The sequence below is a fragment of the Podarcis erhardii genome (genome assembly GCF_964252035.2).
Source record: "Podarcis erhardii genome assembly, chromosome: 3".
NCBI lineage: Eukaryota > Metazoa > Chordata > Lepidosauria > Squamata > Lacertidae > Podarcis > Podarcis erhardii.
Window position 1 is genome coordinate 80318138 of NC_138507.1, and position 27251 is coordinate 80345388.

General features: G+C 40.6%; 1 protein-coding gene and 1 long non-coding RNA gene across 5 annotated transcripts in view; one reads left to right on the top strand and one right to left on the bottom strand.

The window, feature by feature from the left end:
* Positions 1-2612: 2612 nt before the first annotated feature.
* On the top strand, positions 2613-7996 carry LOC309338887. Its single transcript, XR_014155085.1, has 2 exons — positions 2613-4266; positions 4305-7996. It is a non-coding gene; the product is annotated as an uncharacterized lncRNA (long non-coding RNA).
* The window catches only part of AKT3 (AKT serine/threonine kinase 3), a 111472-nt gene continuing 92037 nt past the window's right edge, over positions 7817-27251 (bottom strand). The window contains exons 13-15 of one of the 4 annotated variants that reach the window (XM_081856370.1): positions 24546-24605; positions 16732-16834; positions 7817-13385 (exon numbers count right to left, since the gene is read on the bottom strand). In XM_081856370.1, the coding sequence (XP_081712496.1) occupies positions 13300-13385; positions 16732-16834; positions 24546-24605 (249 nt within the window). In that variant the 3' untranslated portion in view covers positions 7817-13299. Of the gene's footprint in view, positions 13386-16731; positions 16835-24545; positions 24606-24903; positions 25955-27251 lie in introns of those variants that run through there. The other 3 variants (XR_014155083.1, XM_081856371.1, XM_081856372.1) reach the window with 3 other exon arrangements.

Genomic DNA, 27251 nt, shown 5'->3' on the forward strand with positions numbered 1-27251 from the left:
TGAAGAAAAAAGGCACAACATGTTGAATTTGTTCAGAGAGGTGTGCTATTTGCACAAAAGGGGTGTCCAGTTCTGGTACCCTGTGAAATTGAGGCATGATTTAGGGCGCAGGCTCAGTGCAGGAGGAACAAACTCTCTCATACGTTGTGGATTTTGGAGGAGATAATTGCTGCGATTTTTTGCAGCTGCCATAAGAAGTACTGGTGGGTGCACTTGGCACTATAGCTGAACATGATATGATCCAGTTGCAGCGAGTCTTGAGCTTGTGTACTCTCTCTTCCTTTGAGGAGTTCAGAAGCTGTCACATGTGCTTTGGTCATCTGAACCAAGAAACTATGGGTTGTTTAAAATTATTGTGTATGACTAACAAAGTGTCCTCTCCTTACATGGGGCAAATACCAGAAACCTTGTGCTATCTATTCTGAAGTCTGACTAGATATGGAATATACGCAACCTTCTTTTTATAAAAGAGCTGCTTCTTATAAAAATCATAAAATTACTACCCGAGCTGGTAAAAATTAAGGTGCTGGCACACACATGTGACTTGATAAATGGTAAAATGTCTCTCCCACCCCTCCCCTCTCTACTTGCAACCCTATCTCCCTTCTCTACTGAATTTGAGGTGAGTTTTAAGTTTATATTTTATTCATATATTTCAAATAAAAAATATTTAAGGTCCTTCTTTTGAAACTACACACATATATTAAAATCGCCGTTAACAATATGGTCAGTTGTCATAAACAAAATCAACTACTGCATGATGTGTCCTTCTTACTAAACAACAAGGGAGCGGGTGTCGCTGTGGTCTAAACCACAGAGCCTCTTGGGCTTTACGGCCAGAAGGTTCCAGTTCTGCCATCATTCACCACCAGGGGTCACTATTAGAGGATCAATTATGATTGAGCATAATCACCAGTTTCTCTGCTAGTCCTTACTGGTTGTACAGAAATGCCAAGATGGAGCTGGGAAGATGTTTCCAGCTTCAGGGTCACATGCCTGGAAAGGTTACCCATGTGGGGAAGTCAGTGGTGGTTCAGCCAAAGCCACATATAAACCCCATATGAACATCATTCGCCCACCCCCTTCATGCACTATAAATGACAATGTATGAATGGTGGTGGGATGTGTGTGGATCCCCTCTTCTTGTGTGAAAGGGACCTTGTCTTAGCATAAAGCGGCTTCCTCTTGATACAGCGGCCCATCCCTTGTAATCTGATTAAATTCACAGTAAACTGTATTTTCGCACAAACCTGCCATATCTAAGAAAATAAGAGGCAGGGAACCAAATGTGCCTTCAAAGCAAGGGCTCTGTTATTTTCTGCTAAACACGAACAGTGTTTAGATCTCATTGAAACCTTGATTTTCCAGAATGAAGTATTGCCATGACAGATGCTTTTTGCCCCTCAAATGGTCAGCATGTTACACACCTTTGAAACATTTTTTTGTTACACAACAGTGCCATGTTCTCCACAATTGGTGAACCTTTCTTTTGAGACCTTAACCACAGGAAGAAAGCAATATAAATAAACACTTGGTGCTCTTGCAAGTGACAGAAGTCAATCTTTGGTTTTTCTCTTTTAGTTACCCAGTGCGCTACAGCTGCGACACTGAGCGGCTGAAGCTAACTTGGAAAACAGCCTTCGTTAGATGAAAATACTGTATCCAATTTCAGCTTGTTGACCTGAAGCTCTTAAAGAATTAAATCTTTGCAAACTTATCTTGTTGCTCTGGAAAGAAGTCGTCCCTGTCTGCAGATTTTGTGAAGTGGTTCGGTCTTTTTGAAAATTCAAGGCTGCTTGTTCTTCCTCACCCAAGAATACGTCTGGATCTATTTCTGGGAAGTTACCCATAAGTTCCATTGCAGGGGATGTGACACCATCACCTTCCCCTGCTTTGGGTGAGAACTTGGAAGCATACAGAGGGGAAGCACAAGTCACTTTCTCTTGCACTTACTTTGAATGCTTAACGCTACCCTAATTTAAAATAGTTTGCGCCCCCACTTATTATTGCCCCCACTCAACTTATTATTTTTTTTAACTTCCAACATTTATCGCTTGCCCCTTATCAAATTCTAGATAAGGAGAAGGGCTACAATTGCTCCAGGGTTGCAGAGCAACTTCCTAGCAAGGTTAGAAACTGGTCTGGTTTTACAACTTTTGACAGAAGGTACAAAGCATCTGTCTTTTGAGAAGCGGATGGCAGGGAGGGGAAAGAGCATTGTTGGCTCATTTCTGTGGTATATTGCTTTTATTGCTACTTCTGGGTTTTTTGCTGGAAGTTGCCTCATGGCTTGGAGAGGTGATCTTTAATTGTTCTAAATAGGTATGTCATAACATACGTGTCTTTGTCAACCTTGAAGCAAGGCACACAAGTGTATCTTCCACAGATAACATGTTATTTATTTAGAACATAGGTAGGAAAACTAAGGCCCGGGGGCCGGATCTGGCCCAATCGCCTTCTAAGTCCGGCCCGCGGACGGTCTGGGAATCAGTGTGTTTTTACGTGAGTAGAATTTATCCTTTTATTTAAAATGCATCTCTGGGTTATTTGTGCGGCATAGGAATTCGTTCATCCCCCCAAAAAATATAGTCTGCCCCCCCCAAGGTCTGAGGGACAGTGGACTGCCCCCCCCCCCCCGAAAAAGTTTGCTGACCCCTGATTTAGAAGCTTGTGTCATTTAATAATTTACTAAGCACCTGAAACATAGCCTTTGTGTATTAGAACTATATTTATTTTATGATCCATTTGAGATTTCGAAACTTTTTCCAAAAATAAGAACATAAGATGTTTTTCAAAATCAAATTTTATTATGGTTCAGAGACAGGAAACTTTTAAAGGTGTATATATTGATCCCATGACCTCAGCTGCAGGATTTTGCTACAGTAAGGCAACCATGTTGCAAAGTTGTTGAGGACTTCAGTAAGCATCTGAGATGGATAGATATCATTTAAACAATACTACTGGGCAAATGAAATACTGGTGGTGATCTTTCTCATGGATTTATAAATGGTCCCACTGCAGTTAATCTTCCTTTCCCACAAATAACATCAGTCATCCTGAACTGAATAATTTTTCCTGCTAAATATGGACATGTTCTTCACTTTTATACCTCAGGACTCTTTGGTTTAAGACTGGTATCTCCTTAGTGCTGGTTCATAGTGTTGTGGGGCCAAAAAGCATAATGGTCACAATCTTTGTTGCTGCCACTCACCTCCAAAGCCAGGAGGGTAGGGCTTCAATTTAAAGAATAGGGCATGCGAGTGCCAAGGTGTTAAACCTTCACTTCCCAGCCTGTGGCTTACCTCTCTGCAGTCCAACCAGGGCTGGTATCGATGCTGAAGCTTGTAAATACCTGTCTCGGAAGGTGAGCTTGCCCTGTTTGTAATTCTCTTGTTGCACCACAAAGACATTCTGTAAAAACTGTTAGTTGTCTGAGAGAGTGTTGCCAAGTAGAAAGCAACTCCCTTTTGCTCTTTAAATTAGACTACCTCCCCACTTTGTACGTGCTCGGTACAGACCTGCATTTAAATAAATGGGTCTGCTGCAGTGCATCTAAGTTTGGTCCTTAGAAGGGACCTTGCAAACTTCTGCATCCCTGTGGCATCCATCAACCACAGCAAGCACATGCTGATGTCCCTCCATCTACCTCTTCCTTATCTGATGAATTAATAAGAGAGATCGCTTAAGAAGGAACCACTATTGGCCATGGCTGCTGAATATTGCTACGGCCTTCTCTTTTCTTGCCAGATTTGAGCTGCATTAGGGAGGTAAAGAAGAAGCTGCAAGACTACTTTCATAGTTTCTCTGGTGTCAGCTGCTTTTCTTCTGTACTTCCCCTTCACAACTTCAGGCAAAAACAGCCGTTCCTCCTGTCTACTGGAAAAAACCAAAGGTGCTGCAACGGTGATTCTTGGGCAACCTAAGTAGCAGCTTTCTCCTTGCAAGAAGCATGACTAGAAGGAGGCTTCTCCTATAGATGCCTGTAGCAGCTGTCCGAGCCATCAGCATGTTTGCGTACCAAAACTGCTTTCTATATACATGGTGTTGCATAAACACTTGGCGCAAACAATCTCTTGTCTTGGTTAAGATATCAGAAGAGCTCTTCAAGATCACATACTCCTTTTGCTTCTGGCTTATGTGCTCCTACTTCTCTCCCTCTGTCTGCGCTAGATTAAGTCTGCACTGATTTCATCACTAATTAGTTAAATCAGAATTTGAAATCAGCTTCCAAACTTAACATCAAAACTAGGTTTAAGGCTAGCAGTAGTTAATTGTTAGCTTAGTGCAGACATAATGCCAAGCAGTCAGCACTGGACAGGGGGAGTCAAAGGGAGATGAGGAACAGTATGTGAGTTCATTGAAGGAGAGTAGACAGTCCAAATCTCTTAAATATATTCAATCTGTACCAAACCGAAGAGGCTGACAGAGGAACATATATCCAGTGGCAAAGCAGCAAGTTCTGGGTTGCATGTCTTTTTTAAAAAGCTATTTTTTAAATAAATATTAAAATGAAAGTTATTAATTTCCCCAAGTAATATTTTTATCTCCGATAACTAATTGTAAGAATCCTGCAAAGAATATTTATCAGTAGGTGTTACTGATGGACACTAAACCGTGTTCAGAATCAAAGTCTTCGATCCTCAATGTTTTAGATATTTTGGTAACAAACCTAAAGACTGACAACATGTTTGCTTTGAATATTGATTACCAAGGCAATAATTTCATTTCAACCTTATAAATACATAATAAATATTTATTAAATACATGTTTTAAAATGTTTCTTAATGTTATCCACCCTGAGCTTTCAGCAAGCAACAGGGTGGGTTTAAGAAAAACAAGCCAAATAAATAAAGGTGTACATGCTTGACAGAAGTAAACAGAAGACGTGTAAGCTATGTCATTTTACAAAAATAAAAATTAAAAATGGCTAAAGCAAACAGCTATGCAATTATTAGAATTCTCTCGAGTATTAACTCAAAACAAATTCTAGAGCTCAATTTCAATCTACATGTTTAAGAGGACGAGTTCCACACTATTTCTGCCTCCTGTCATCAAAAAGGACTTAATAGAGAACAATATAGAGAGAACACATATAACTAAGGCACAATCCAGACAAAGTTTAAGGTGTGTAGTCCCATTGATTTCAATGGGAAGTTCAGCACATGCATAACCACCTGCCTTCCTCCTGGAACACAACTCTTATCACTGTGCTCTTCTTAACAGTTTGTCCCATCTCATCTAATCTCGCTATCTGCCCTCTCTTCCTTATCCCCCTCTCTTTTAAGCTAACTAGCTTTCTAGCTCTTGTCAATCATATTTCCAGTGACTTGACATTACTTACACATAATGTAGCAGGTGGGGAAGTTTCTGCACAAACTCCTCTTTTTCCACTGGTATCAACTAACTTCCTATAAATTCACTGAACAGTAACAGAGCCTTTGACTCTCTCGCTTTCTCTTGGTCTTTTAAAGCATTCTACTGCTAAACTTCCTATTCTTCCATTTCGCCACCCTGCTAGATGTCTGCCTTACATAACCAACTGCATATGCTGCAGTCATTGACTGTTGAACGTGCTGTCAAGTGATGCCGTCTGTTTACCACCATGACATCACAGATCAACCACCTCACATAGATGCCAACTCAAATACAATGCATATCAATGGAGACAATCCACACATTCAGCTTAAGAGTAATAACCCAATGAGATCAATTGATGAACAAGAATGTGTGAGCCAGCCAAAAGGCCTGTTTATGCCTTAGTTACTTCTCACTTTGACTAGTGTAGACTCTACTTGTCTTCCCCCTCCCCAATCCCGATTGCTTTCGCTCTGACCAAAACTCTGTCAGAATTATCAATGACTAGTTACAGGCAGCCCATCCAACTACATTTCTGGTTCTTCCATTGGCTACCCCTCATCCATAGGAATGGTTTCTCTTTCTAGCCAGTGCTAGATCATTTACTTCTTCAGCATCATATATACCAGTTTTGCAATTAATTTCAAATGTGGAGCCATCTTGTAAATTGGACATTCCAACATGGTGTGGGGGTATGTTTGAGGTTGGTGTGAACATTAAAATTTTTGTTGGAATATTTTATTATTAGTGTTTTAATGTTCTTATTTCCATTTCAAGTGGGCTAGTTGATGTTGTAACTATCTAAAACTGAAAGTGATAATGCCAGAGACAAAAATACTGTACAATAGTCAATGAATCAATTCAAAGGGTGGGTGGCATTGAGATATAAGCTACACTACTTTTAAGAGTGGTAACTGTCCATCGCCGGTCAAGCCTGGAATTTTTAGTTACTGTGTTGGCTATCAGATAGCGATAGTAAGGCAACACAAAATGTAGGTTATGCTACAGATTCACAAATCTCAGACAGTTAGAAAAAATATGGATAGTCAATTGTGTGATGGCTAGGTTTTGTTAAGATGTTTATATTTTCTACATTATGAGTGGATGAAGTGCCCGCAACATTCAAAACGGAATTGCTGACTGAAATGTACTGTACTCAGGGTTCCTGTTGATTTTGTCTCTTCACATGTGAGAAGGTTGGTATCATTTTACGGAATTTTTATATTGTTATTGTTTTGCTGTTTTTTTATCTAATTCTACTGTAAGACCTCTTGATTCTAAAGGGAAAGTGTAAGAGAAATTTAATTAACCGAATTTAACATAGCAAAATTATTTACTACAGTCTCAATATTTTAATAATTTGGAGGTTTATACATTGTATCACTTATCTATTTTACTATGTCTGTAGAAATATAACCTGTTCCATTAAAATAATTATGTAAATATCAGTAAACTTTGAAATGAATTCTAAAGATCACAAATTATTTCTGGACCTCACAGACCAAACACATGATAGATACCATGTGTATTCTCATATGATATGGAAACACAACAAAATGTTTAGTTTTTACACTTCTGCCTTGTTGGAATCGATGCATTTCTCAAGATGGTTCCACATCTTCAGCTAAACTTATAACTGTTTTCTACAGTCTTGGAAAAGCAAGCATTGTCAGAATTATCAGTTTTCGTACAATAATTTCATTTGTCACCCCACTTATTCTTGTTCTGGTCTTTTATGCTCTCCATAACCTTACTTTCTCATTCTTCTCCAAGTTCCCATCCATAGCCTTTGCCTAGAATCTTTCATTTTGCACTTTCTCTATCCTTTTACACCTTGAATGTTTTCCTAAAATAAACTCTTACAAATTCTTTTTGTCCCTTAATAGCCCTTCTACTCGTTATCGTCGTCCTCATTATGTCTATCTACAAACTTTATAATAAACCATCATCTTTTTGTGTACTCTTCCAATTCTTTATTATTTCCCCCCGTATTACCTGGACTGTGGGGTTTTTTGGACAGTGAGTATCTTGCGCATCACTAGCACTTGGTGTATGATTTTAGTTATGGAATTTTCAACTGTTTGAAAAGAAAAAACCTCCATAAAGGAAGGCAGCAAGTTATAGTAAATTTCCAATAAACATAAAAAATTGAAATCAGCTAATAATGCACATAGCATTATCTGTCAATTATCACAGATATGATGAGAATGTACACACATCAGAATAAAATTTTAGAATTGCTTTTAGATGGGCTGCATATTACGATATATACTTTTCTAAAGTATACCACAGCACTCAAGATATCTGCAGTAATTTGCAATTGCAAAGATATTGCTTTTTAAAACCATTTTCATGAAATAAAGTTGCTCTCAAGTCATAGATAAAACTAAAAACTCTTTTGTTGCAACCTTTATACATGTTTGCACCTCAAAAACAAAAGCAACAACAATAAACACATAAGTAGCAGATTGACATAGTGCTTTATTTAAGCTGTCTTTACGAAGGAAAATAATGTGCATCCCTATCATATATGTGTAAAAATACTAAGGATGTACAGTGTACAAAAACGGCTGTTGTTATTTCACATCCTTGTGGGTCATATGCTTAAGGAAATAAACAGTTTAAGTATGACCAACAGTAATACGGTTTCTTGGATTTTTTAGTGTCTGCTTAATGTCCTTAACCATAGGACTAGATCTGTCATGGGTCTAATGAAAGAACTAGCAAGGTCAAGAAATTTCACAAACTCTAAAGCTACAGGAAGGTAATTCAATTACCATTTTTTAGTTTTTATTTAAATAAATACTTTACATTTCATGCTTGCCTGTAATGCACTATACCAGGAGCAAGATAAGGAAATTCTACTGTAGACGGTACAAACAGTAGCAGCAAAGTGTGTACATTGAGGTGTAATATAGAGACCCTGCAGTTAGTAAGGAAAAACCTTACGTTTGTACTCTAGGAAAAAGCACATGGCCTGTGCAAGAACTGCCAGCTTCAAGAAGCAAACAAACAAAAACAATTTGGAAGTTTTATAAAACAATACTGGAATAGAGGCTCTGCGATTAGCAAAGATGTTTTGGAAGAATTGTTAGTGTGGAAAGCAAAGTTTGTGTGCAAAACTGCCAAAACATAAATAGAAATGACCTATTTCCTCAAAGGTGGCTGCAGTACAAGAGGGCACACACGATGTCTTGGAAGCCAGTACAAGCTGGAGTCAACAAGTCTGAAATGTACTATGTTTTTTTCAAACTCCTGTCAAAGTCTAGCCAAACTCAAGAGGAAGCTGTGACGAAGCAGAAGAGAGGTTTCAAGAGTGTATTTTAGCTGCAGCTTTGATTGTTTTATGAGTATGAATTGAAGTTTTCTCTCAACCTCCAAAGGGTCATTCCATGTAGGAACATGAACTCAAATATCATTTTTGCTTTCTTTTCCCTCCCCACATTAAATGTAACTTAAAGATACAAAGTTCTATATGCAAACAATACAGTAAATGCAGACAGCTGACCTGAAATATCAAGCCACCTTTAATTGTTCTGCTCATCAGGCCAACAACACGGGTTACAGTGGGCTGTATCCAACCTTATGCAAGCGGAAGTTCACTGCTGTCACAGTTCAGTTCTTGCCACATCCGAGCCCAAGGCAGAGGAAAGCTCAAGTCAGACTTCCACTTGCACAATGTGGAATACAACAACAATGACCTGACCTGACAGGTGACCCTATTAAAATATTTGTGATGCTATTTGGAGCCTTCTTGAATTGACAAAAATAGTCAGAACAAGACTATTAATTGACATGCCAAAACTTATGCCTTGTATAGTCTAGGAACATATGTCATTCTGTGGGCTAATTTGTAATAAATTAGAGAAAAGTGACTAGATATAAATTTCTATGGCATTCTCCTCTGTAGTATTGTGAGGAGGAGGTTTCCCTGCACCTTCCTCTTCCTCACGTCTAGATCCTCCCGTCAATTAATGAGATGGCAGGGAAAGCTTGGTCAAGTGAGGAATCCAAAGCGGCGTCTTCTTAGTACGTAGTACAGAGGAAGAGTGACGGTGGCAGGGACTATGGAACAAAGCTGAAGAGACTATTGTTTCCTAGTCTCCAGTTAGTGGCCAGATTTCAGCATGGTGTTGATCTCTTTGCAACAGTGGATAAACCTAAGTTCTCCATACCATGACCTATGCTGAATTGTGAAAGAGGCGTGCCCACATGACAGCCAAAAGGGTAACTCTGCAAATCTTCCATGGTTTTCCTAAGCTTGCACCCCACCAAACATTCAGGACAGCAGTCATATAGATATGTATAATCTCCTGACAAACAAGAAACTATTTGCACCTGTCAAAACCTGTCCCAAACCTTCCATTGCTAGCTACCCCTGCTCTGAAGATGCCAGGAACAGCTGGACTGCTTTTTTGTGGTGCCATAAATGCACTGGAGAACAGGTTATTTGAAGATCAACATTATGATACTTGCCAAACTTCACTGATGGAAGTTTTTATAAACATAAATGGAGAATGACTACCCCCAAAGGATGCATATATACTTGGGAGCAAATGCATGTAAAGGAATGCCTCTGGAATGGTACAGCACATCTACTTTAGAAGGATGGTCTGATTACATCTATTTATGAAATACCATGGGTGACGCCCAACATAGCGTGAGCAGACTTCCCTTTCCTCCACCATCCCATCCTCCTGAAATCTGTATATGACCTCCCAACCCTCTAGAGCAATTTCAGGGGCTGCAGGAAAGGGTTATCTGATACACCAATGGTATCCATGCTGCTGGCAGATGGCCACTGTTGGATTGCACCCCGTGTATTCCCTAGCCAATCCTATGACTGAGCTGATCAAATAACCAGCTATCCAGCACCTTAGAAATCTACACAAGGCAAGTTATGGGGCATACAACAAAACTAGTGCAATGCATGCAAAAATCAGTGGCATGTGTCTTGGAAGAGGAGTCCTATGTGGCAATGAAAGCAAATAATATTTTGATGAGTAAACACTTTCAGTCTTGTGTCAAGGCTAACTTCAACTGAATTAACCAACATCACTGCTGGTTTACACAAGGAATCCATCTTTTTGTGTGTTTTATCTATTTCATATTCCATCTCCAATTCAATGACTAAATAGAGCAGCCAGGCCTGCAAATGGAAACCCCTATTAGAAAGCTACCATTACCATTACCTTTCTACCAGCCCACAGAATAAGAGCTTGCTTATGTTCCCAGACCAACAGGCTGCCATTTCTGAAATCAAATATATTGCTAAGGCAAATACACTAATTTTTAAATGGTCATTAGAATAAGAATTTGAACGATTTGGACAATTTTACTGTGTTTTTCAAATTGTGGAAGTGGGACAACATGGAATGACTCCCACACCGCTTAACCTATTGCATGGATTTCAATAGCTTCTATAAATAATATTCTAACACTGAGATATAGCAGCTTGATAATTTTGTTATATCTAAATGAATATTTATATGGATTAGGAAATATTTAAGCTATGGAAAGGCATACTTGTTCCTATCCATCAGGGCGGTTCCATGTGCAGATCCCATGCTTACCTAAGAAAGGGTCCTGCGCAGGGAAGCGATTCCACATCTAACCCCAGGGCTGTGCATGTGGTGCCCCTTACAAGATTAGGCTGGTACAGATCTGACACACAGATAACAAGTGGTGTTAATGCTTTGATAGGGCTGCTCATTTGATTGGAGGCAAAGGTTAAAGAGCTCTTCTCTCCTAAATGGTGAGGAGAACTTCACAACTGACTGCACTGTCCATCTGGCCAGCAAAGAAATTCCTGCATATAAGAAACACAGGATCGGGACCACCATAAATATTATCAAGTGATCACATTTGGTATACACTGGTCATAAAACAAAAGTTCTGTCTAGCCACTGAGTCATTCTGATTGTTTGTTACTACTTCAGTGTCACAACCTCTAACACCAAGTGTAGACGTAGTTATATTCTGCACGCCATCCACTCAAGAGGTGTCCATTAATCATGACCTACTGTGGTGCAAAGATACAATAAAATCTACTTTGCTTATGGAAAGTATGTGTTTGTCTTAGCTGCCTTCATAAGATGCCTACATGCCTCTTGATAGCCCCGGCATGTCCCACTGCCTGCAGTGGTTTTCATTCCAGGACATTGAAATTCTCAGCATCAAGAGGCTAAGACGTCTGCATGTAAATATTATTTTCTTCTCAGAAGTCATGTACACATTCATACACAACAATCGTAATACTAAGCTAAATCACAGTTTGTTACAGGAGTTGAAAACATAATGAAGCCAAGATACTTTGATGATAACCCCATGGAGTGGCATTCGGTGATGTCATTACCACTGGCATGCAATGTTATTACATTTAGTGGCTCATTTGGAAAATCCCAACTCCCAACCCCAAAGGCTGTATTAGAGATTGCCTTCCCTCAACAGGTTTACGTCTTAAAAGAACAAAATAATGGATTCAAATATCCTAGTCAATACATATGATGAGAAAGGTAATTCAGTACACTGACAATGTTATGTCCGTTGTGGCCAGAAATCAAACATCACTTTTAAATGGCTGTTCCCGTCAATCTAATATATTGTTTGAAACGTTATAGCACAGGGGTGTTTGTTGTAATCATTGTGGACTTCGTATCACTGAAAAGTTCAAGTGACTATCAGACTCCTATACCACATGGAGTAGAGAGTGCATGGCGCTGGGGTTTTCTCTTGACAATAATGAAATGTTTCCACTACAGAAACCTGATTCAAAGTACAGGGTACACTTTCAGAGTCTTGTTAACATCTTCACATGGGAGAAAAAAGTGCATTATTTTGTTCCGCTTGTACAGTCCTTCCATACTTTACAAAATAAATTTTAAGCCTCTTCTAGGATATAGCAGCATTTGCAAACATGATACATACAATCGTCACTAAAAATAAATACTATTGAAGTGTAACAAAAATAATTCCGTTAAAACACCTGAAGAAAAAAGCTAATTCACAAACTCAAAAGTAAAAACATGTAAGGCAAACTCCTGTTTACCTTAGTGTACAAATTTTGGTGAAAAGCGATGTTGTTATGCCTGTCTACATTCTTCAGCCTCCAAAGGTGATGTATATCGACAAAGAAAAAGAAAAGTATGAGAGAGATGCAAATCATAAGACCTTTAAACAACTTCAGTTGCTGCTTTTATGTCTTAAATTCTTGCATTTTAAAAGTTCAATTCTCCATAATTGCACATGAATCTGGAAGTCTAAGTGGAGGCTAGGTGATCCCAGCCTTTTGCTTCTTGTGTAGTATCCAACAGTAATTAAAAAATAATATATATATATATTTATATATATATATATTTATATATATTAACAATTATAAGTCCTTCTCCGGAATGTTTTCATCCAGATGTTAATGGCAAGTCTGATTCAAGTGATGATATGCCTACCAAAAGCTTTGCATATATACACCACCACCTTCTACAATTCCTTGTTCTGTCCAGCTCAAAGAGATGTGAGAAATCATCACAAACCATCGTATTTTTTTCTAGAATTTGATTTGTCTTCTAGAAGTGAGGAATACGTCTCAGATCAACGTGTCTTTTAGCCTTTGCTCTGAGAAGACAAGAGAATGATAACCAGCTGTGCACAAAATGCACCATTGAGAATTTGTCATCTAACACCACAACATTTTTGGATTGCTTCTTACTGTTACTTTCATGCTGAGACAGTGGACAGCAGTAACAGCAGGGGACCTTAGACCAATATAAAATGTCATGCAGATAAATCAAAGAGGCTGACTGGTCAGGAAGGGAACTTGTTCAATTTGGAATGATCTCTGAAAGTGCTCTGCTATCCTAAATAATAGCAAGTACTGGTGGTGATGTCAGGAATCATTTTCAGTGATAAATCTAATATGACCGTGAAGCAGGAGAACAAAACAACAAGCTATTCCCGTCCACTTGCAGAATAAGAAAACTGGGGGAAATGTGGTCGTCTTTCGTTGTCCATGCAGTCCATACCATCTTCATCATCTGTGGAAGGGAAGTTTAAAGGTAGTCTCAGAAAAATGCTTTTCTCACACAGTTAGTTTTAAAAAATAGTGTTTTACTTTGATATAAGGTATTTTGCATATATTGAAATATAGCCATATATTGTAAGTGGGGAGCCCGCTGTATTAATGGAGCTGTGTGTGCTGGACAGGGTCTTAGTATTGGAACCTACAAGATTTGTGTCCTCTGGTTTAACAAATACAGAAACAATACAAGGAATCACTTCGCAGATTTCAAGTTTCTTTTTTCAAAGAATTTCTGTACCATTCATTCTAATAGCTGTTTGAGTTTTCCCATACTTGTGCTTATGCAGCTAAAAGCATAGCAAACACCCAGGCACAAAAGAGAGTACAAAAACATCTTCTGGGAAGGGAACATAAGAAGGGGAACCTACAAGAACCCCAGCAGAGGGACTGGGGGGGGGGGACTCAAAACTGGGAGACAGAATGGTGACTGGAGAAGATAGAGAGATTTTTAAAAAGTAAAGAAAGGACCATCTCACTTTCTGAGTAAGTCACTTCCTTGTTCACTCTAAAAAGCTATTTTTAAATGTCCCAAGGGATGCCAGAGCTGCCCACAGAAATCTATTGAGAAAACTCAAGATTTCTCTGTTGAAGGCTAGTGTTTCAACCCCACTCCTACCCTCCAACAAACCCAACACACAGCAGCAAATGCTTAGTTCTTATTCAATGTGTTGTTGTTGTTTTAAAAAAAGCCTGCTGATACAAATTCCAAAGTGGTTAACTCTTCATATTGCAAGCTAGAAGGGGCTGCAGCTGGGAGAGAGCTGCTTATGACAGCTCTGCAGTGGAATTCACTACAGGGCAGGCTTTCAATGGTTTGCCACAACACTGAAGGGGGATCAGAATCCTACTGCAGGCTGGGCTGAAGTTGGGAGAAAACAACAACCCTGCAGTGCTATCCACTCTTTTTATCTCAACGTTGTAGGTTGGACTGCGAGAGTAGGACACAACAATGCCATCATATAGCTCACTCTTATATCAAGTTGGAGGACTGTGCTGAGACAAAAAGTACCATATTTTTCGCTCTATAAGATGCGCTTTTCCCCTCCTAAAAAGTAAGGGGAAATGTGTGTGCGTCTTATGCAGTGAATGCAGGCGGGAGGCTCTGTCAGCGCTCCCTTTAAAGAGCTGCCCTTCTCCCTCCTCAGGAAAAGCCCCCAAGAGCCTCACACATGCTCCAAGCGCTCTTTAAAGGGGGCGCTGCTCTTGGGGGAGCCTTAGCCGCGCGCAGCCTTTCGCGGGCAGGGGATGAAGGCGCCGCTTTCCCGGGAGAGGCTGAGCGTGGCTAAAGAAGAAGCCAGGACAGTGAGCAGGATCCCGCTGGCTGTTCCAGCTTCTGGCTTAGCCATGGGATGAAGTCTTCGCAGGGGAGCGGAGAGCCTTCACCTGGAGTACTGTGTCCAGTTCTGGGCACCACACTTCAAGAAGGACACTGACAAACTGGAACGTGTCCAGAGGAGGGCAACCAAAATGGTCAAAGGCCTGGAAACGATGCCTTATGAGGAACGGCTAAGGGAGCTGAGCATGTTTAGCCTGGAGAAGAGGAGGTTAAGGGGTGATATGATAGCCATGTTCAAATATATAAAAGGATGTCACATAGAGGAGGGAGAAAGGTTGTTTTCTGCTGCTCCAGAGAAGCGGACACGGAGCAATGGTTCCAAACTACAAGAAAACCAGTCACCATTCTTCCACCTAAACATTAGGAAGAACTTCCTGACAGTAAGCGCTGTTCGACAGTGGAATTTGCTGCCAAGGAGTGTGGTGGAGTCTCCTTCTTTGGAGGTCTTTAAGCAGAGGCTTGACAACCATATGTCAGGAGTGCTCTGATGGTGTTTCCTGCTTGGCAGGGGGTTGGACTCGATGGCCCTTGTGGTCTCTTCCAACTCTATGATTCTATGAAAAGGTGTTGCCCTGCGGAGGCTTAGTGCAGCTTTCCCTGGCTTTTGCGGGAGGTGGGAGAAGGGACAGAGCGTGCGGCTCTGTCCATTCCCCCACCTCCCAGAAAAGCCCCCAAGAGCCGCGCTCCCTTTAAAGAGCACGTGGCTTTTGCCAGAGGAAAGCCAGTAGGCTTGCTTTCGCTGAAGCCAGGAGGGCAAGAGGGATCGGTGCGCACCGATCCCGCTTGCTCTCCTGGCTTCAGGGGTAGCCCCACAAAGCCTCCTGAGCGAAGATGGAGGAGCGCTCCCTCTTAGCTCAGGATTCTTTGCGTTCCTTTCTTATTTCTTGTTTTCTCCCCTAAAAACTAGATGTGTCCAATTGTCCGGTGCGTCTAATAGAGCAAAAAATATGGTAGCTCGTGACAGCTATAGAATTTATTGTTAATATTGCAGGTCAGAAGTGGGGTTCAGGTTGGATACCCAGTCAAAAATTCCCCATGCCTCTCAAGTTACACTAAGGGTCAATCCAGTTAAATTTCTCCCAGGCCAAATCAAGCAAACATATTTTCCAGAAGCCTCATGTTCCCCATGCACACTGGTTGTGCTTTTAAATATTCAAAAAGTAAACAAATATTCCACATGAAGTGAGACAAAGTGACTCTTGTCTTAAATTATAACTTTTGCTTCTTTCAAGCCCCTCAGCCTCAGGTTCAGGTTACATGCACAGACTCACAACAGGGATACGCTCCCAACATTTTGGGATGCCACTGAAATTCATAAAACAATTGACAGGAAAACTTAAGGAGAATATATTCTATTACAGTTCAGCAATTTCTTCTGCAATATCCTATAATAAAGGTAAAGGCTATTTAAGCAAATATTTATTAATTAGACCTTTAAGCAGAATAAACTAAAGCATTATGTTTAACATACAACACAAATGTTGAGAGGTTCTATCAGTATAGTTCTTTAACATGCTAATAAAACAATGCCAAATGAATACCATGTATCAAACAGTTACTCATGTTAAATACGCTGTAGCACTGCTCATTCCATGGAAATTTCTGAGTGTTTCCTCATTCATTTTTATTAGAGTTGGGATAGGAACCCAAGAAAAAAGTTTGAGGAGACAGAAAGTGAATTCAGGCTCTATCATGGAGTGCCAGTGTGTCCTTAATCCTGAAGTGTGCATTCTTCCATTACAAGAACATCATTTAGGAGAGACGCTGCAACCACACACCTGAAGGATGTGATGCTGTTTCTTTGCTGGCAGAAAATGGGTACGTACTTTTGTAAACCAAAAAAACTTTAATAAAAATACATTTTAAAAAGAGAATGGGTACGGTATCTAAATTTCATTTTTCATAAAAAAATTATCTAAATCCACGGAGACCCTTTAAATGCTATAAACGTTTTTGAGATACTTACATTTTTCAGGTGGTGTTATTGTAATAGTCTGAGCAGTAAACTCTTCATCAAAATATCTGGTGTCTGTCTCAGACGTCACTTGAGGTTTAAAAGGAGGGACAAGCTGAAAGAACAGGGAAGAAAAAATGCATTAAGGAATACGAACACAATAAAGCTAAAAACAGGAGTATATAAAAGAGTACATGAAGCTCTTCTGGCCCAGTAGCTAGAACAAAGAGCTGGTACAACAATGATCCTGGATTGAAAGTCTACCTAAAAACCAGTTTGTGGCACAGTTTTTGTTATTCTAGGTCTTGAAACTGCAAAATGAAAAAGCTGCTGGTCTGTCTGCTTCATGTTTATTTTCCTTGTGGTTGTATATTGATATTTTGACTATTTTGTTGCCCACTCTGCTGATCAGAGCTGCTTCAAAGTTTGAGCATCCTCTTCCTACTCTGACAATGTCTATGAGCCACCAGTTCAGTTTCCCAACATGCCCTGGAGCTTCTGACATAGTATCACTCCAAGGCATGTCAGGAAAGTGGCAGCCCACAGACCCAGCTCGCTGGCACAAAGGGCAGCACCCATCTTGTGATAAGTAAGAAGAGAGCAAGGAGGCCAGGTGAAGGTAACATCAGGACCTGCTCCAATCAAACTGTCTCCTTCCCAGTTCTACAATAATAGATGCAATCAGCCTTGTGAGAAGGAAGAAGGGCAGGAAGTTCCTCAGTTAATTCTTATGATATAGTGTCAACACACATTCACACAGACATTTCATTTTTTGCCTTCTGTACAACAGGAATGTGTGGCTGCTATGAGTATCTCCATGGGGGAATAGAACATTGTCTGCAAAATATGGCAGCACTCATGATCACATGTTTAAATGACTAAGTGATTTAATTCTGTTAAATTAACTTTTTAGGACTTGGGTATTGCTAGAATTCAGATGTTATGTCAAAATAATATATCACGTGTTGAAGCATTTTCATAGGGCGGGATTCAACAAATGAGTCATGTCAGTGGAAGCCATATGCAAGGACTTCTGCTTGTGCAATGGGGCTTTCCCCCTTCTTCTCCCCCTGCACGCCCCCCTTAATTGGCTCGGGGGAGGGGTATTGGGAGAACATGGGGGGAGGAGAGGGGGATCATTTTGTTGGGCAAGCCAAAATGCTCACCCTGATTGAACTCTTGCCTTAGCGCAATGTTGAATTCTTCCCATAGTAATATTGTTCCAATTAGTTGATTTGTAATTTATATCCATGATAAACATGCAACTATAAAGGCCAATACCAGATCCACAAAGAATTTCATTCAATGCAGAGGGAAAGTAAAATGTTACTCTACATCACCACAACCAAAAGTTTTTGAAACAAAAAACTGAAATATTCAATTGTATGTTAAAGAAAATAAGAATACTATGCATATTTGTACTATAGTCTTATTCTAAATACTAACAGAATTCTACAGTTACGCACAATTATTTACATTATTCTCCTGGTGGGTGAAATCTATTAGTGCTGTTCCACGCACAAAATGGATTTTGATCCACTAACTTAAAAGAGGAAAGCAAGCCATTTTCTTCCCCCTGCCACTGCAGCCCCATACCCTCCCTGAAAATTGGTTCCAGGGTTTTGGGGGCCCTCCTGAGCAGTGTGGAAAGTGGCATGAGTAGGTGCAGAGACGGGGGAATCAGCTCCATGCCCTCTTACATTAGCAGAAATTCCTGGAACAATTGAATTTCATACACTGTACCTTGTATGTTGCATCATTCATTACTACTAGTGGCAGCATTTTAAGACATGTTTGAAGTGCCCACCACAAGGTATCTCTCCCCCCCCCCCCCCCGTGCTGCTCCTGTTGCATTTTACAAGCAAGAATTTTGTAATAAAAAGCAATGGATAGGTAGCTCAACCTATGACTCAAACAAACATGTTTAATTGCATCTTGAATAACAACTCACTGCATTTACAAAAAAAGTTTATTATTATCAGAATATAAAATTCCTAGTTACACCAGTGTGCACCACTGTATAACAACAACATTCAATGTGTTTCAATTAACTGGGTAAAATTGAAATATTTTAAACATTTTAGTGGCAAAGAAGCTGCTTTTGACTTTCACTGTGTTTTGGTATGAATACAACACTTAGCAGTACCAGCATTTTATTATTTGTACCCCGCCCATGTGACTGGGATGCCCCGGCAACCCTGGGCGGCTTCCAGCATATACAATATAAAAAGAAAGGGTAGGTATATAGAGCAGCATTGGGAAGATCCCATAAAGATACAAAGTGCAGTGGAGGAGACAAATGCTAATGAGGTTTCTACAAAATAAAAGCCTGAGCTGTAAAAATTTTGAGATATGGAGACATGATCCACCCCCTTCAAGCGCTGTTCTGTCCAACCCTTGGCGAAGGATGGAGGCCTTTAACTTCCCATAATCTAGGTACACTGCAACATGCTCAGCCATATTATATAATGGAAGGACCACACACATTTAAAAATGAGGGTGCAGTGCCTCCACTGCTGACCAATATCATGTAAGTAACATGTGTGCAACACCCTGACTAATAGGAAGGAAGGATCATTCTACGAAAAGCTTTCACACAACCTTCCCATTTTACATAAACAGTGGCTAATCTTAATTATGATTTGTTGAAGCAAGCCAGCTTCACTTTAAAGTTGGCTTGCTTTAAACAGACTGCAGAAGCCATTCCAGAGCAGGAAAAAGGGAAGATGGGACCTTGTGAACCTGGTAGAAGGCTACACTCATTCCTGTTCTAATAAACCATGGTTTACTGTGATGTCCAAGCACAGTGATTATGTACATTAAGATTCATTTCTCAACTGTGCATAGCAGCTTATAAATCCATCTGTTTCTATTAATTACATTTTTCTATACTACTCTTCTTCATGGAGCTCAGGGGAGATAGTGAGCCTCACAACTAAATGGGGGTTTGAACCTCAGTCTTCAAACAGAAAAAACACAGGAAGCTGCCTTATACTTAGACAACTGGATGATCTAGCTCAGTATTGGCTAGACTAAAATAAGTCAAATTTACATACTGATGATTAGACTACACATTATATGCAATAGCCCTGATCCAACTATGCAAACACACAGCTGATGGGTTTGTGCATGTGTAAAGTAAAAAAAGGTAAAGGACCCCTGGGCAGTTAAGTCCAGTCAAAAGTGACTATGGGGTATGGTGCTCATCTCACTTCGGGAAGAAGGAACTGGTGTTCATCCACAGACAGCTTTCCGGGTCATTTGGCCAGCATGACTAAAGTGCTTCTGGTGCAATGGAACACTGTGACAGAAGCCAGAGTGCACGGAAACACCATTTACCTTCCTGTCACAGTAGTACCTATTTATCTACTTGCACTCGTGTGCTTTCAAAAGTGCTGGGTTGGCAGAAGCTGAGAAAGAGCAGTGGGAGCTCACTCTGTTGTGCGGATTCGAACTGCCAACCTTTCAATCAGCAAGCTCAAGAGGCTCAGTGGTTTAGACCACAGCACCACCCACGTCCCACCTCTATGCACATGTAGTCCTCTTTAAAAAGCAGTTTAGCGGAGAGGAGGTTGACTAAATCTAACCCTTCAGCTGCATCTCTTCCTTCTCATAAAACTGATAGCCACCATTACTCTTTTTAAAAATAGCTCAGCCATGGTAGCTGGATCAGGGAGATGTGCAACAATCATTTGTGAATGTGGTTTCTTATCCAACTACACTGGAGCAAATGCATTTTATGTTCTCAAAGTAGCAAATATAAGGTCAGAGCTGGTAAGTCAGTATTACATAACCTCACCCACATTTCCAGGATTAATTCCCGAAATAAAAAGCAACACCCTGCATTGCTTCAAAGTTTCTTAATACAGTCGTACCTTGGTTGTCAAACACCCTGGAACTCAGACATTTTGGCTCCCAAACGATCAAAACCCGGAAGTGACTGTTTCGAACATTCTTTTGGAAGCCAAATGTCCAGCAGGGCTTCCTGCAGCCAATCAGAAGCTGCAATTTTGAAGTCGAACACTTTGGAAGTCGAACTTCCTCCTGGGCTGTGTTCAGAAAGTGGTGGTGGGGGATGAGGGTTCAGGCTCCTGGGCTCTCACTTGTGGGGTGCCTCAGGGTTCTGTCTTCTCCCCCATGCTTTTCAACATCTACATGCAGCTGCTGGGAGAGATCATCAGGGGGTTTGGGCTGGGTGTTCATCAATATGTGGATGATACCCAGCTCTACCTCTCTTTCAAATCAGAACCAGTGAAGGTGGTGAAGGTCCTGTGTGAGTGTCTAGAGGCGGTTGGAGGATGGATGGCAGCTAACAGTTTGAGGTTGAATCGTGACAAGACAGAAGTACTGTTCTTGGGGAACACGGGGGGGGGGGTGGAGGTGTGAAGGACTCCCTGGTCCTGAATGGGGTAACTGTGCCCATGAAGGACCAGGTGCGCAGCCGAGACCATATAACACCGGTCCTGAAAGACCTACATTGGCTCCCAGTACGTTTCCAGGCACAGTTCAAAGTGTTGGTGCTGACCTTTAAAGCCTTAAACAGCCTCGGTCCAGTATACCTGAAGGAGCATCTCCACCCCCATCGTTCTGCCCAGACACTGAAGTCCAGCGCCAAGTACCTTCTGGCAGTTCCCTCACTGTGAGAAGCCAAGTTACAGGGAACCAGGCAGAGGGCCTTCTCGGTAGTGGCACCCGCCCTGTGGAACACCCTCCCACCACCAGATGTCAAAGAGAACAACTACCAGCAAACTTTTAGAAGACATCTGAAGGCAGCCCTGTTTAGGGAAGCTTTTAATGTTTGACAGACTACTGTATTTTAATTTTTTGTTGGAAGCTGCCCAGAGTAGCTGGGGAAACCCAGCCAGATGGGCAGGGTATAAATATATTATTATTATTATTATTATTATTATTATTATTATTATTATTATTATTCCGTTTGACTTCCAAGGTATGAGTGTTGTTCACATTTCCAGGGTACATAGGTGAAAAATATAATGGAGTAACACTAGAAGTGTAAGAACATAAACATGAGTGCCACAATATGTCAGGCACACATCCACTGAGTCAAGCAAAAACATTTCTATTCCAACACACCATTTCTGCTTTAACTGCTGTCCCACTTTCAGCAGACTTCCTGGTTTGGTAAACCAGATTTCCATGATGTCTACATAATTAAGCAGTCTCCATAAATTAGGTTTGTAAGCCAGGATTCTGTTCTTCAAACTTTGGTTTGTTAAGGATCACTTAAACCAGGAAAACCTTGCAAGGGAAAGAGAAGAGGGAGTGCTCCACAAGCCCACAATATACACTGGATCATAAATGTTACAACGGAACTGATCCACTGTGTTGATTGCAAAGGGTACTCAGAACATGAAAAAATCCATCCAATATTTGATAGCAAGCCATGGCATATTAATCTTTGATCCAAGCCATAGTCCTACTAAAGATGTTGCTACAATTGTTCACGTTTAACTCAAATCTTAACTCAGACGCTTGCCTAGGAGAGTTGTGCAGATCCAACTGTAGACTTCTAACATAGCAAGGATAGTGCGATGCTGATTGCGTCTGCACAAGGGCGCTATTCATGGAGTTGCCAACATGCCTGCCGCATCAGGACCACCAAGCAAATCCAGGCTACAGTCTCATCAAAGCCACTGTGGCTTGGTCACTTCCTTTCATTTGAACTTGGATTAAGTTCGCTTTCAAGCATACTTGGAGGAAAAGCAGTGCAAAAGCTCTCCCACTCTATTGCTGCAGTTATATGACAGTTCCCTTCTAATTCCTCTTGCATATTATGCACATTGAAATCTAGACCTTTAGTCAAGTTTAAGCCCTACTAGTCAACATAGTTCATTCCTAACATCCCATATGACACTGGAGGTGAAACAATCCACAGATATGGCCATTGTTGCCCTCCCTTCCTACCCAGTGAACTGACATGTTTTAGTTGAGACTTTACTATCTTCACTGCTTAACAAGTTGCACATTTGTGTGTCATGAAGAAAACAGCACAAAAGGCACAAGCAGATACCACAGAGCTTGAGTCAGGTCTCAGAGTTCTGTTTTTACTGAGCCCTCCATGCCATACCCCACACTGTTCTAGAAGGTTCCCCCAACCCTCAGAAGCAGTTTGGCAAGGGGCTACGGCAGGTAAGGGAGATCGGTAAAAATTGACAGCCCCACTTACACAAACAGAAGTGTTCTCTACCAGCATAAAGCAACCGTCAGACAAAAGTGTAAGCATGTTAACATTATCAGCAATATTCATTATTGAGAAGACTGCCTGTTCTGGACAGAGTTGCATTTTCCCTAAAGGAGAAAGTTTGTAGCTTGGGGCTGCTCTTATAGTCATCATTGTCTCCTTAGGCCAGGCGTCCCCAAACTCGGCCCTCCAGCTGTTTTGGGACGACAATTCCCATCATCCCTGACCACTGGTCCTGTTGTGGTGGGAGTTGTAGTCCCAAAACAGCTGGAGGGCTGAGTTTGGGGATGCCTGCCTTAGGCCCAGGCAGCTGATTTACCAGCTACAACTTCTGCTCTGCCAAGATACTACATGCTCTGGTAACCAATGCCCTCTACAGGGAACTGCCCTTGAAGATGATCTAGAAGTTGGATCTACTGCAGAATGTGGCAACCAAGTTATTGACCAGTGCCATAAAGTGGATTCATGTAACAGGATTGGTACTTGCTGCCTGTTTGCTACAGGGCCAAATTTAAGATGCTGTGCCTCTAAAGCTCTATATGGCCTACGGCACAAGTATCAGAATGATTGCGTCCCTTCTTACCTGCCATCCCATTAAGATTTGTGGGAGAGGCCCTTTTCACAGTTCCATGAGCATCCATAACTCGTTATGTGACAATGTGGAACACAACCTTCTCAAACTCTCTCTCCATCAAGATCGATCTCTACACTGTTGTGCATTAGATTAAGATGCATTTATTTCCCCAAGTTTATAAATATGGCTGATGTAAAGGATAGATTGCTGTGGGACTGTCTAAATTTCTGATTTCTTGATATGTTTTTTTCACTCCGAGACCTATTTTATACTGTGGGTTTTATTGTTCTTGTGTATTATTAATATATTGTTATGGGGGCTCTTGCGTTGAAAGGCCTAATACAAATTTTATAAATGAAAATGTAATCTCAGTGAAATATTCCTGAGAAAAATCAGCAAATAGCAAATTTTAAAAAAAACCTATAGACTACTGTCAGATTCAAAACTAAGATATAAAAGCATTCCTTGCATAAATCTAAATGGTATTTTTGACCCTCAAAATATGCCATAGTAATTTACTAGCAGAAAATATAAAAACCCCAACTTAGTTTAATGCTGCAAAACCTATTAAAAATCATGTGAATGCAAGTCTCAAGAAACAAAATGAGACTTACTTCTGACTACATATGGGATTGGGCTCTTACATTAAGCACTTTTAAAATAATGTCTAAAGAGTGACCAAGACTGTACCTACCTAGGTCACAAAATTTTACTTCCATTTCCACCATTCCAGCTATCACAATGTTTCTTTCTTCTTCCTCACAAACTCCTGGCATAACTTATTATCCACTGCCCCCCTCCTGAAGTACCTTGGTTGTCTGTGCTGCTGGTTCCATCTCATAGATCTTTTGCTCCCAGTGTACATAGGGTAAGGGAGCGACACAAGCACTTTCCAATTGCACTCTTGGGATATTAAGTCTAATGTTATTTATTGTTAAAAATAACTGTACACATTACATCCTACAAAATATTCCTTTGGTAACAGAAGTTTATGGAAACTGTCAAAACAAATCACCCAATTTTAGAGGGAAACCCTCTAAAAAACATTACCAGCTTCTGAAGAACTCTTGTCAAGAAATGAGGAACCAGCACATGGAACTTCAACACCACCTCCAGAAGAAAATAAGAGAAATGCAGTAAGAAACCCCTTCCTAACAATATTCCTTCTATAGTGGCATCATGAAAAATATAATAAAAAATATATGTTAAGGAAGTGATGAACATCTAGAGTTAGAGTTGGGTAAGGACACAATGCCTGATGTTTAACTTTTTTAAAAAATGAATAAACAGATGTTCTTCCTTTGTTTCTAGATTCTCTAATGAGAACTGTAACAACTGCACCTTAAAAAAGGTTGCTAGAAAATCTAGGAAGTGCTCTAAAACTGTGCAAAAAATAAAAATAGTATATTTGATTGTATACCCACTATAGGTTATGTGTAGAGAACAATTTTACACAAAGAGCACTGGAGATGACTTAGTTCCTACAGCAACAATGCACACTTGTCAGTGTCAATTTTTCATGCGGATGAGGAAACATATAGACTGTAACAGTGCAAATCTTTCAGGATTTCAGGACTTTTGGAGTGCCATGTGGCAAACATAATCACGGCTAGGATCCAGAGAAGAGCAAGCAAAGTTCTGCTTGCACAATGGGACATTATTTCAAGTGCGGTGCGTTGTGCAAAGACCACTCCTAAGGCCAAAGGGACACTTCAGGGTGGTGTGGAATGTGGTACGGGGCTACAGGTAGACGAGCTGTGAAAACAGGGGTTCCTTTGATCCAAGCTTACTATTTTACAGTAAATGAATTGGTTGAGAAACCTACCCTTGATCTAAAGCAACTGCTGTCTGCATCTACTGCACTATAAGGACACAAAATTGTCTTAATAGCCCTTTTCTGTGCTTTATGGATTAAAACCTGAAACAGTAGTGGTCAATGTGACAGGGCAGTGCTGGCCTTGTGGCAGTAGTGTCACTTACCAAGATGAGGTGGGATGGGAAAAGGTGGTAGTAAGACTGGGGTGGCACAGGTGCACAACGGAGCCAATCTGGTGCTTCCGTTGCCCTGGCCTTGCCATTATCTTGCCCCTGCACTAGGACAACAGCAGCGACACCACTAACAGGAAGCAAGCTCCATGGCATTGCCATGCCAGCTCACCCTGCCCTAAAGTATACTGAATAGGAAGCTATGGTTGGCTCTTCAGCACTCTTGGTGACCCATCTGTTAAGCCATTAAGCTAGCATCTGCAACCAACCTAGCACCGCTTCAAGTTCCAAATTGCCTTCAGGAATAGAGTGTGCTGGAAAAGTATGAACAATGGTTGCCATGTCTAAGTATGGAAATGGTCATTAGCCTACTCACCAAATGTAGTTAAAGGAAAGCATTACTGGCCATGTCACAGCGATGGCCAGAAAATCTATGTGCAGCAACAGATTCAGAAGCATCACAAGACTGCAACCTAAGTGAGCAGAAGAAGCTGAAACACCATTAATTACTTGTGTCCTCAAGCCTCCTAGATCAAGCAGCTTTCTATCAATAATTATTTGGGTTGGGTCCCCCCCCCCCCCATAGATACAGCTTCAGTTGGTTCATCTGCAACCACACCCCAATCACAGACAGACACTATGGAAGCATGGAAGCTTTGTGATAGACACACCATCCTGTCCTCTTTATCTATCAGTAAAGAGAACAAACATAGCTTTCTCTGTATTAACACATTGAGCAGGCGACACCCACTTTCATCCCAGATTCTGGTATAGGAATGAACTACATGGAATCAAAATGAGGGAACAACCAAAAGTAAAGAAAAAACAAAACAAACAAAAAACCCTATCAGTTTAAAATAGTTGTGCCCACAGCACCATTACTGAAACCACAGCAGGGGATGTACGCAATCCAGACTAATAATTTTTCTTAGTTTGAATATGTTGCATACAGACTGGACTAATAATGCAATTACCACTAAAGCCTTTTGGATATAGTCGGCTGTAACTTAAATCTAAATATATCTTTACTATTTGAATCTGTGCTATATTTAATAATAAATACTAAAAGAATTATATATATACCTGACCCCAAAATATGATGTACAGCGGTACCTCGGTTTAATAACAGTCCGGTTTAAGAACGATTCAGTTTACAAACTCCGCAAAACCAGAAATAGTGTCCCGGTTTGAGAACTTTATCTTGGTCTAAGAATGGAATCCTAATGGAGGAAGAGCACCGGTGGCGGGAGGCCTCATTAGGGAAAGTGCACCTCAGTTTAAGAACAGTTTTGGTTTAAGAACAGACTTCCAGAATGGATTAAGTTCATAAAACGAGGTACCACTGTACTTAGATCACAGAAAGGGAGACCATCAAGTTCAGTGTCATGCATACAGGCTGTATTCAACATTAGTTATATTCCAAGTAGACCCGCTGAAATTAAAAGGACATTAGGTCCATTAATTTCAGTAGATCTACTCTGAGTAGAATTTAGCTGAACACAACCTTAATAGTTTAAGGAGCTCAGATATCTCATGTGCAAGCACCTAAGGTGGAAGAAACACCACTCTCACTTTTTAATTGAATGTGAACAGCTACAAAGTTCTAAAACTGAAATTAGAAACAAGGTTTATGAGCTGGGATAAGGATTATGGAAATTACAGACTGCCATCACCACCAACTTTTGACAATGCACCACCACCACACACACCACTGGCATGCACCCCCATAAGGCTGTCTCTGAGAGAATGTGACCCTTGGAATCAAAGCTT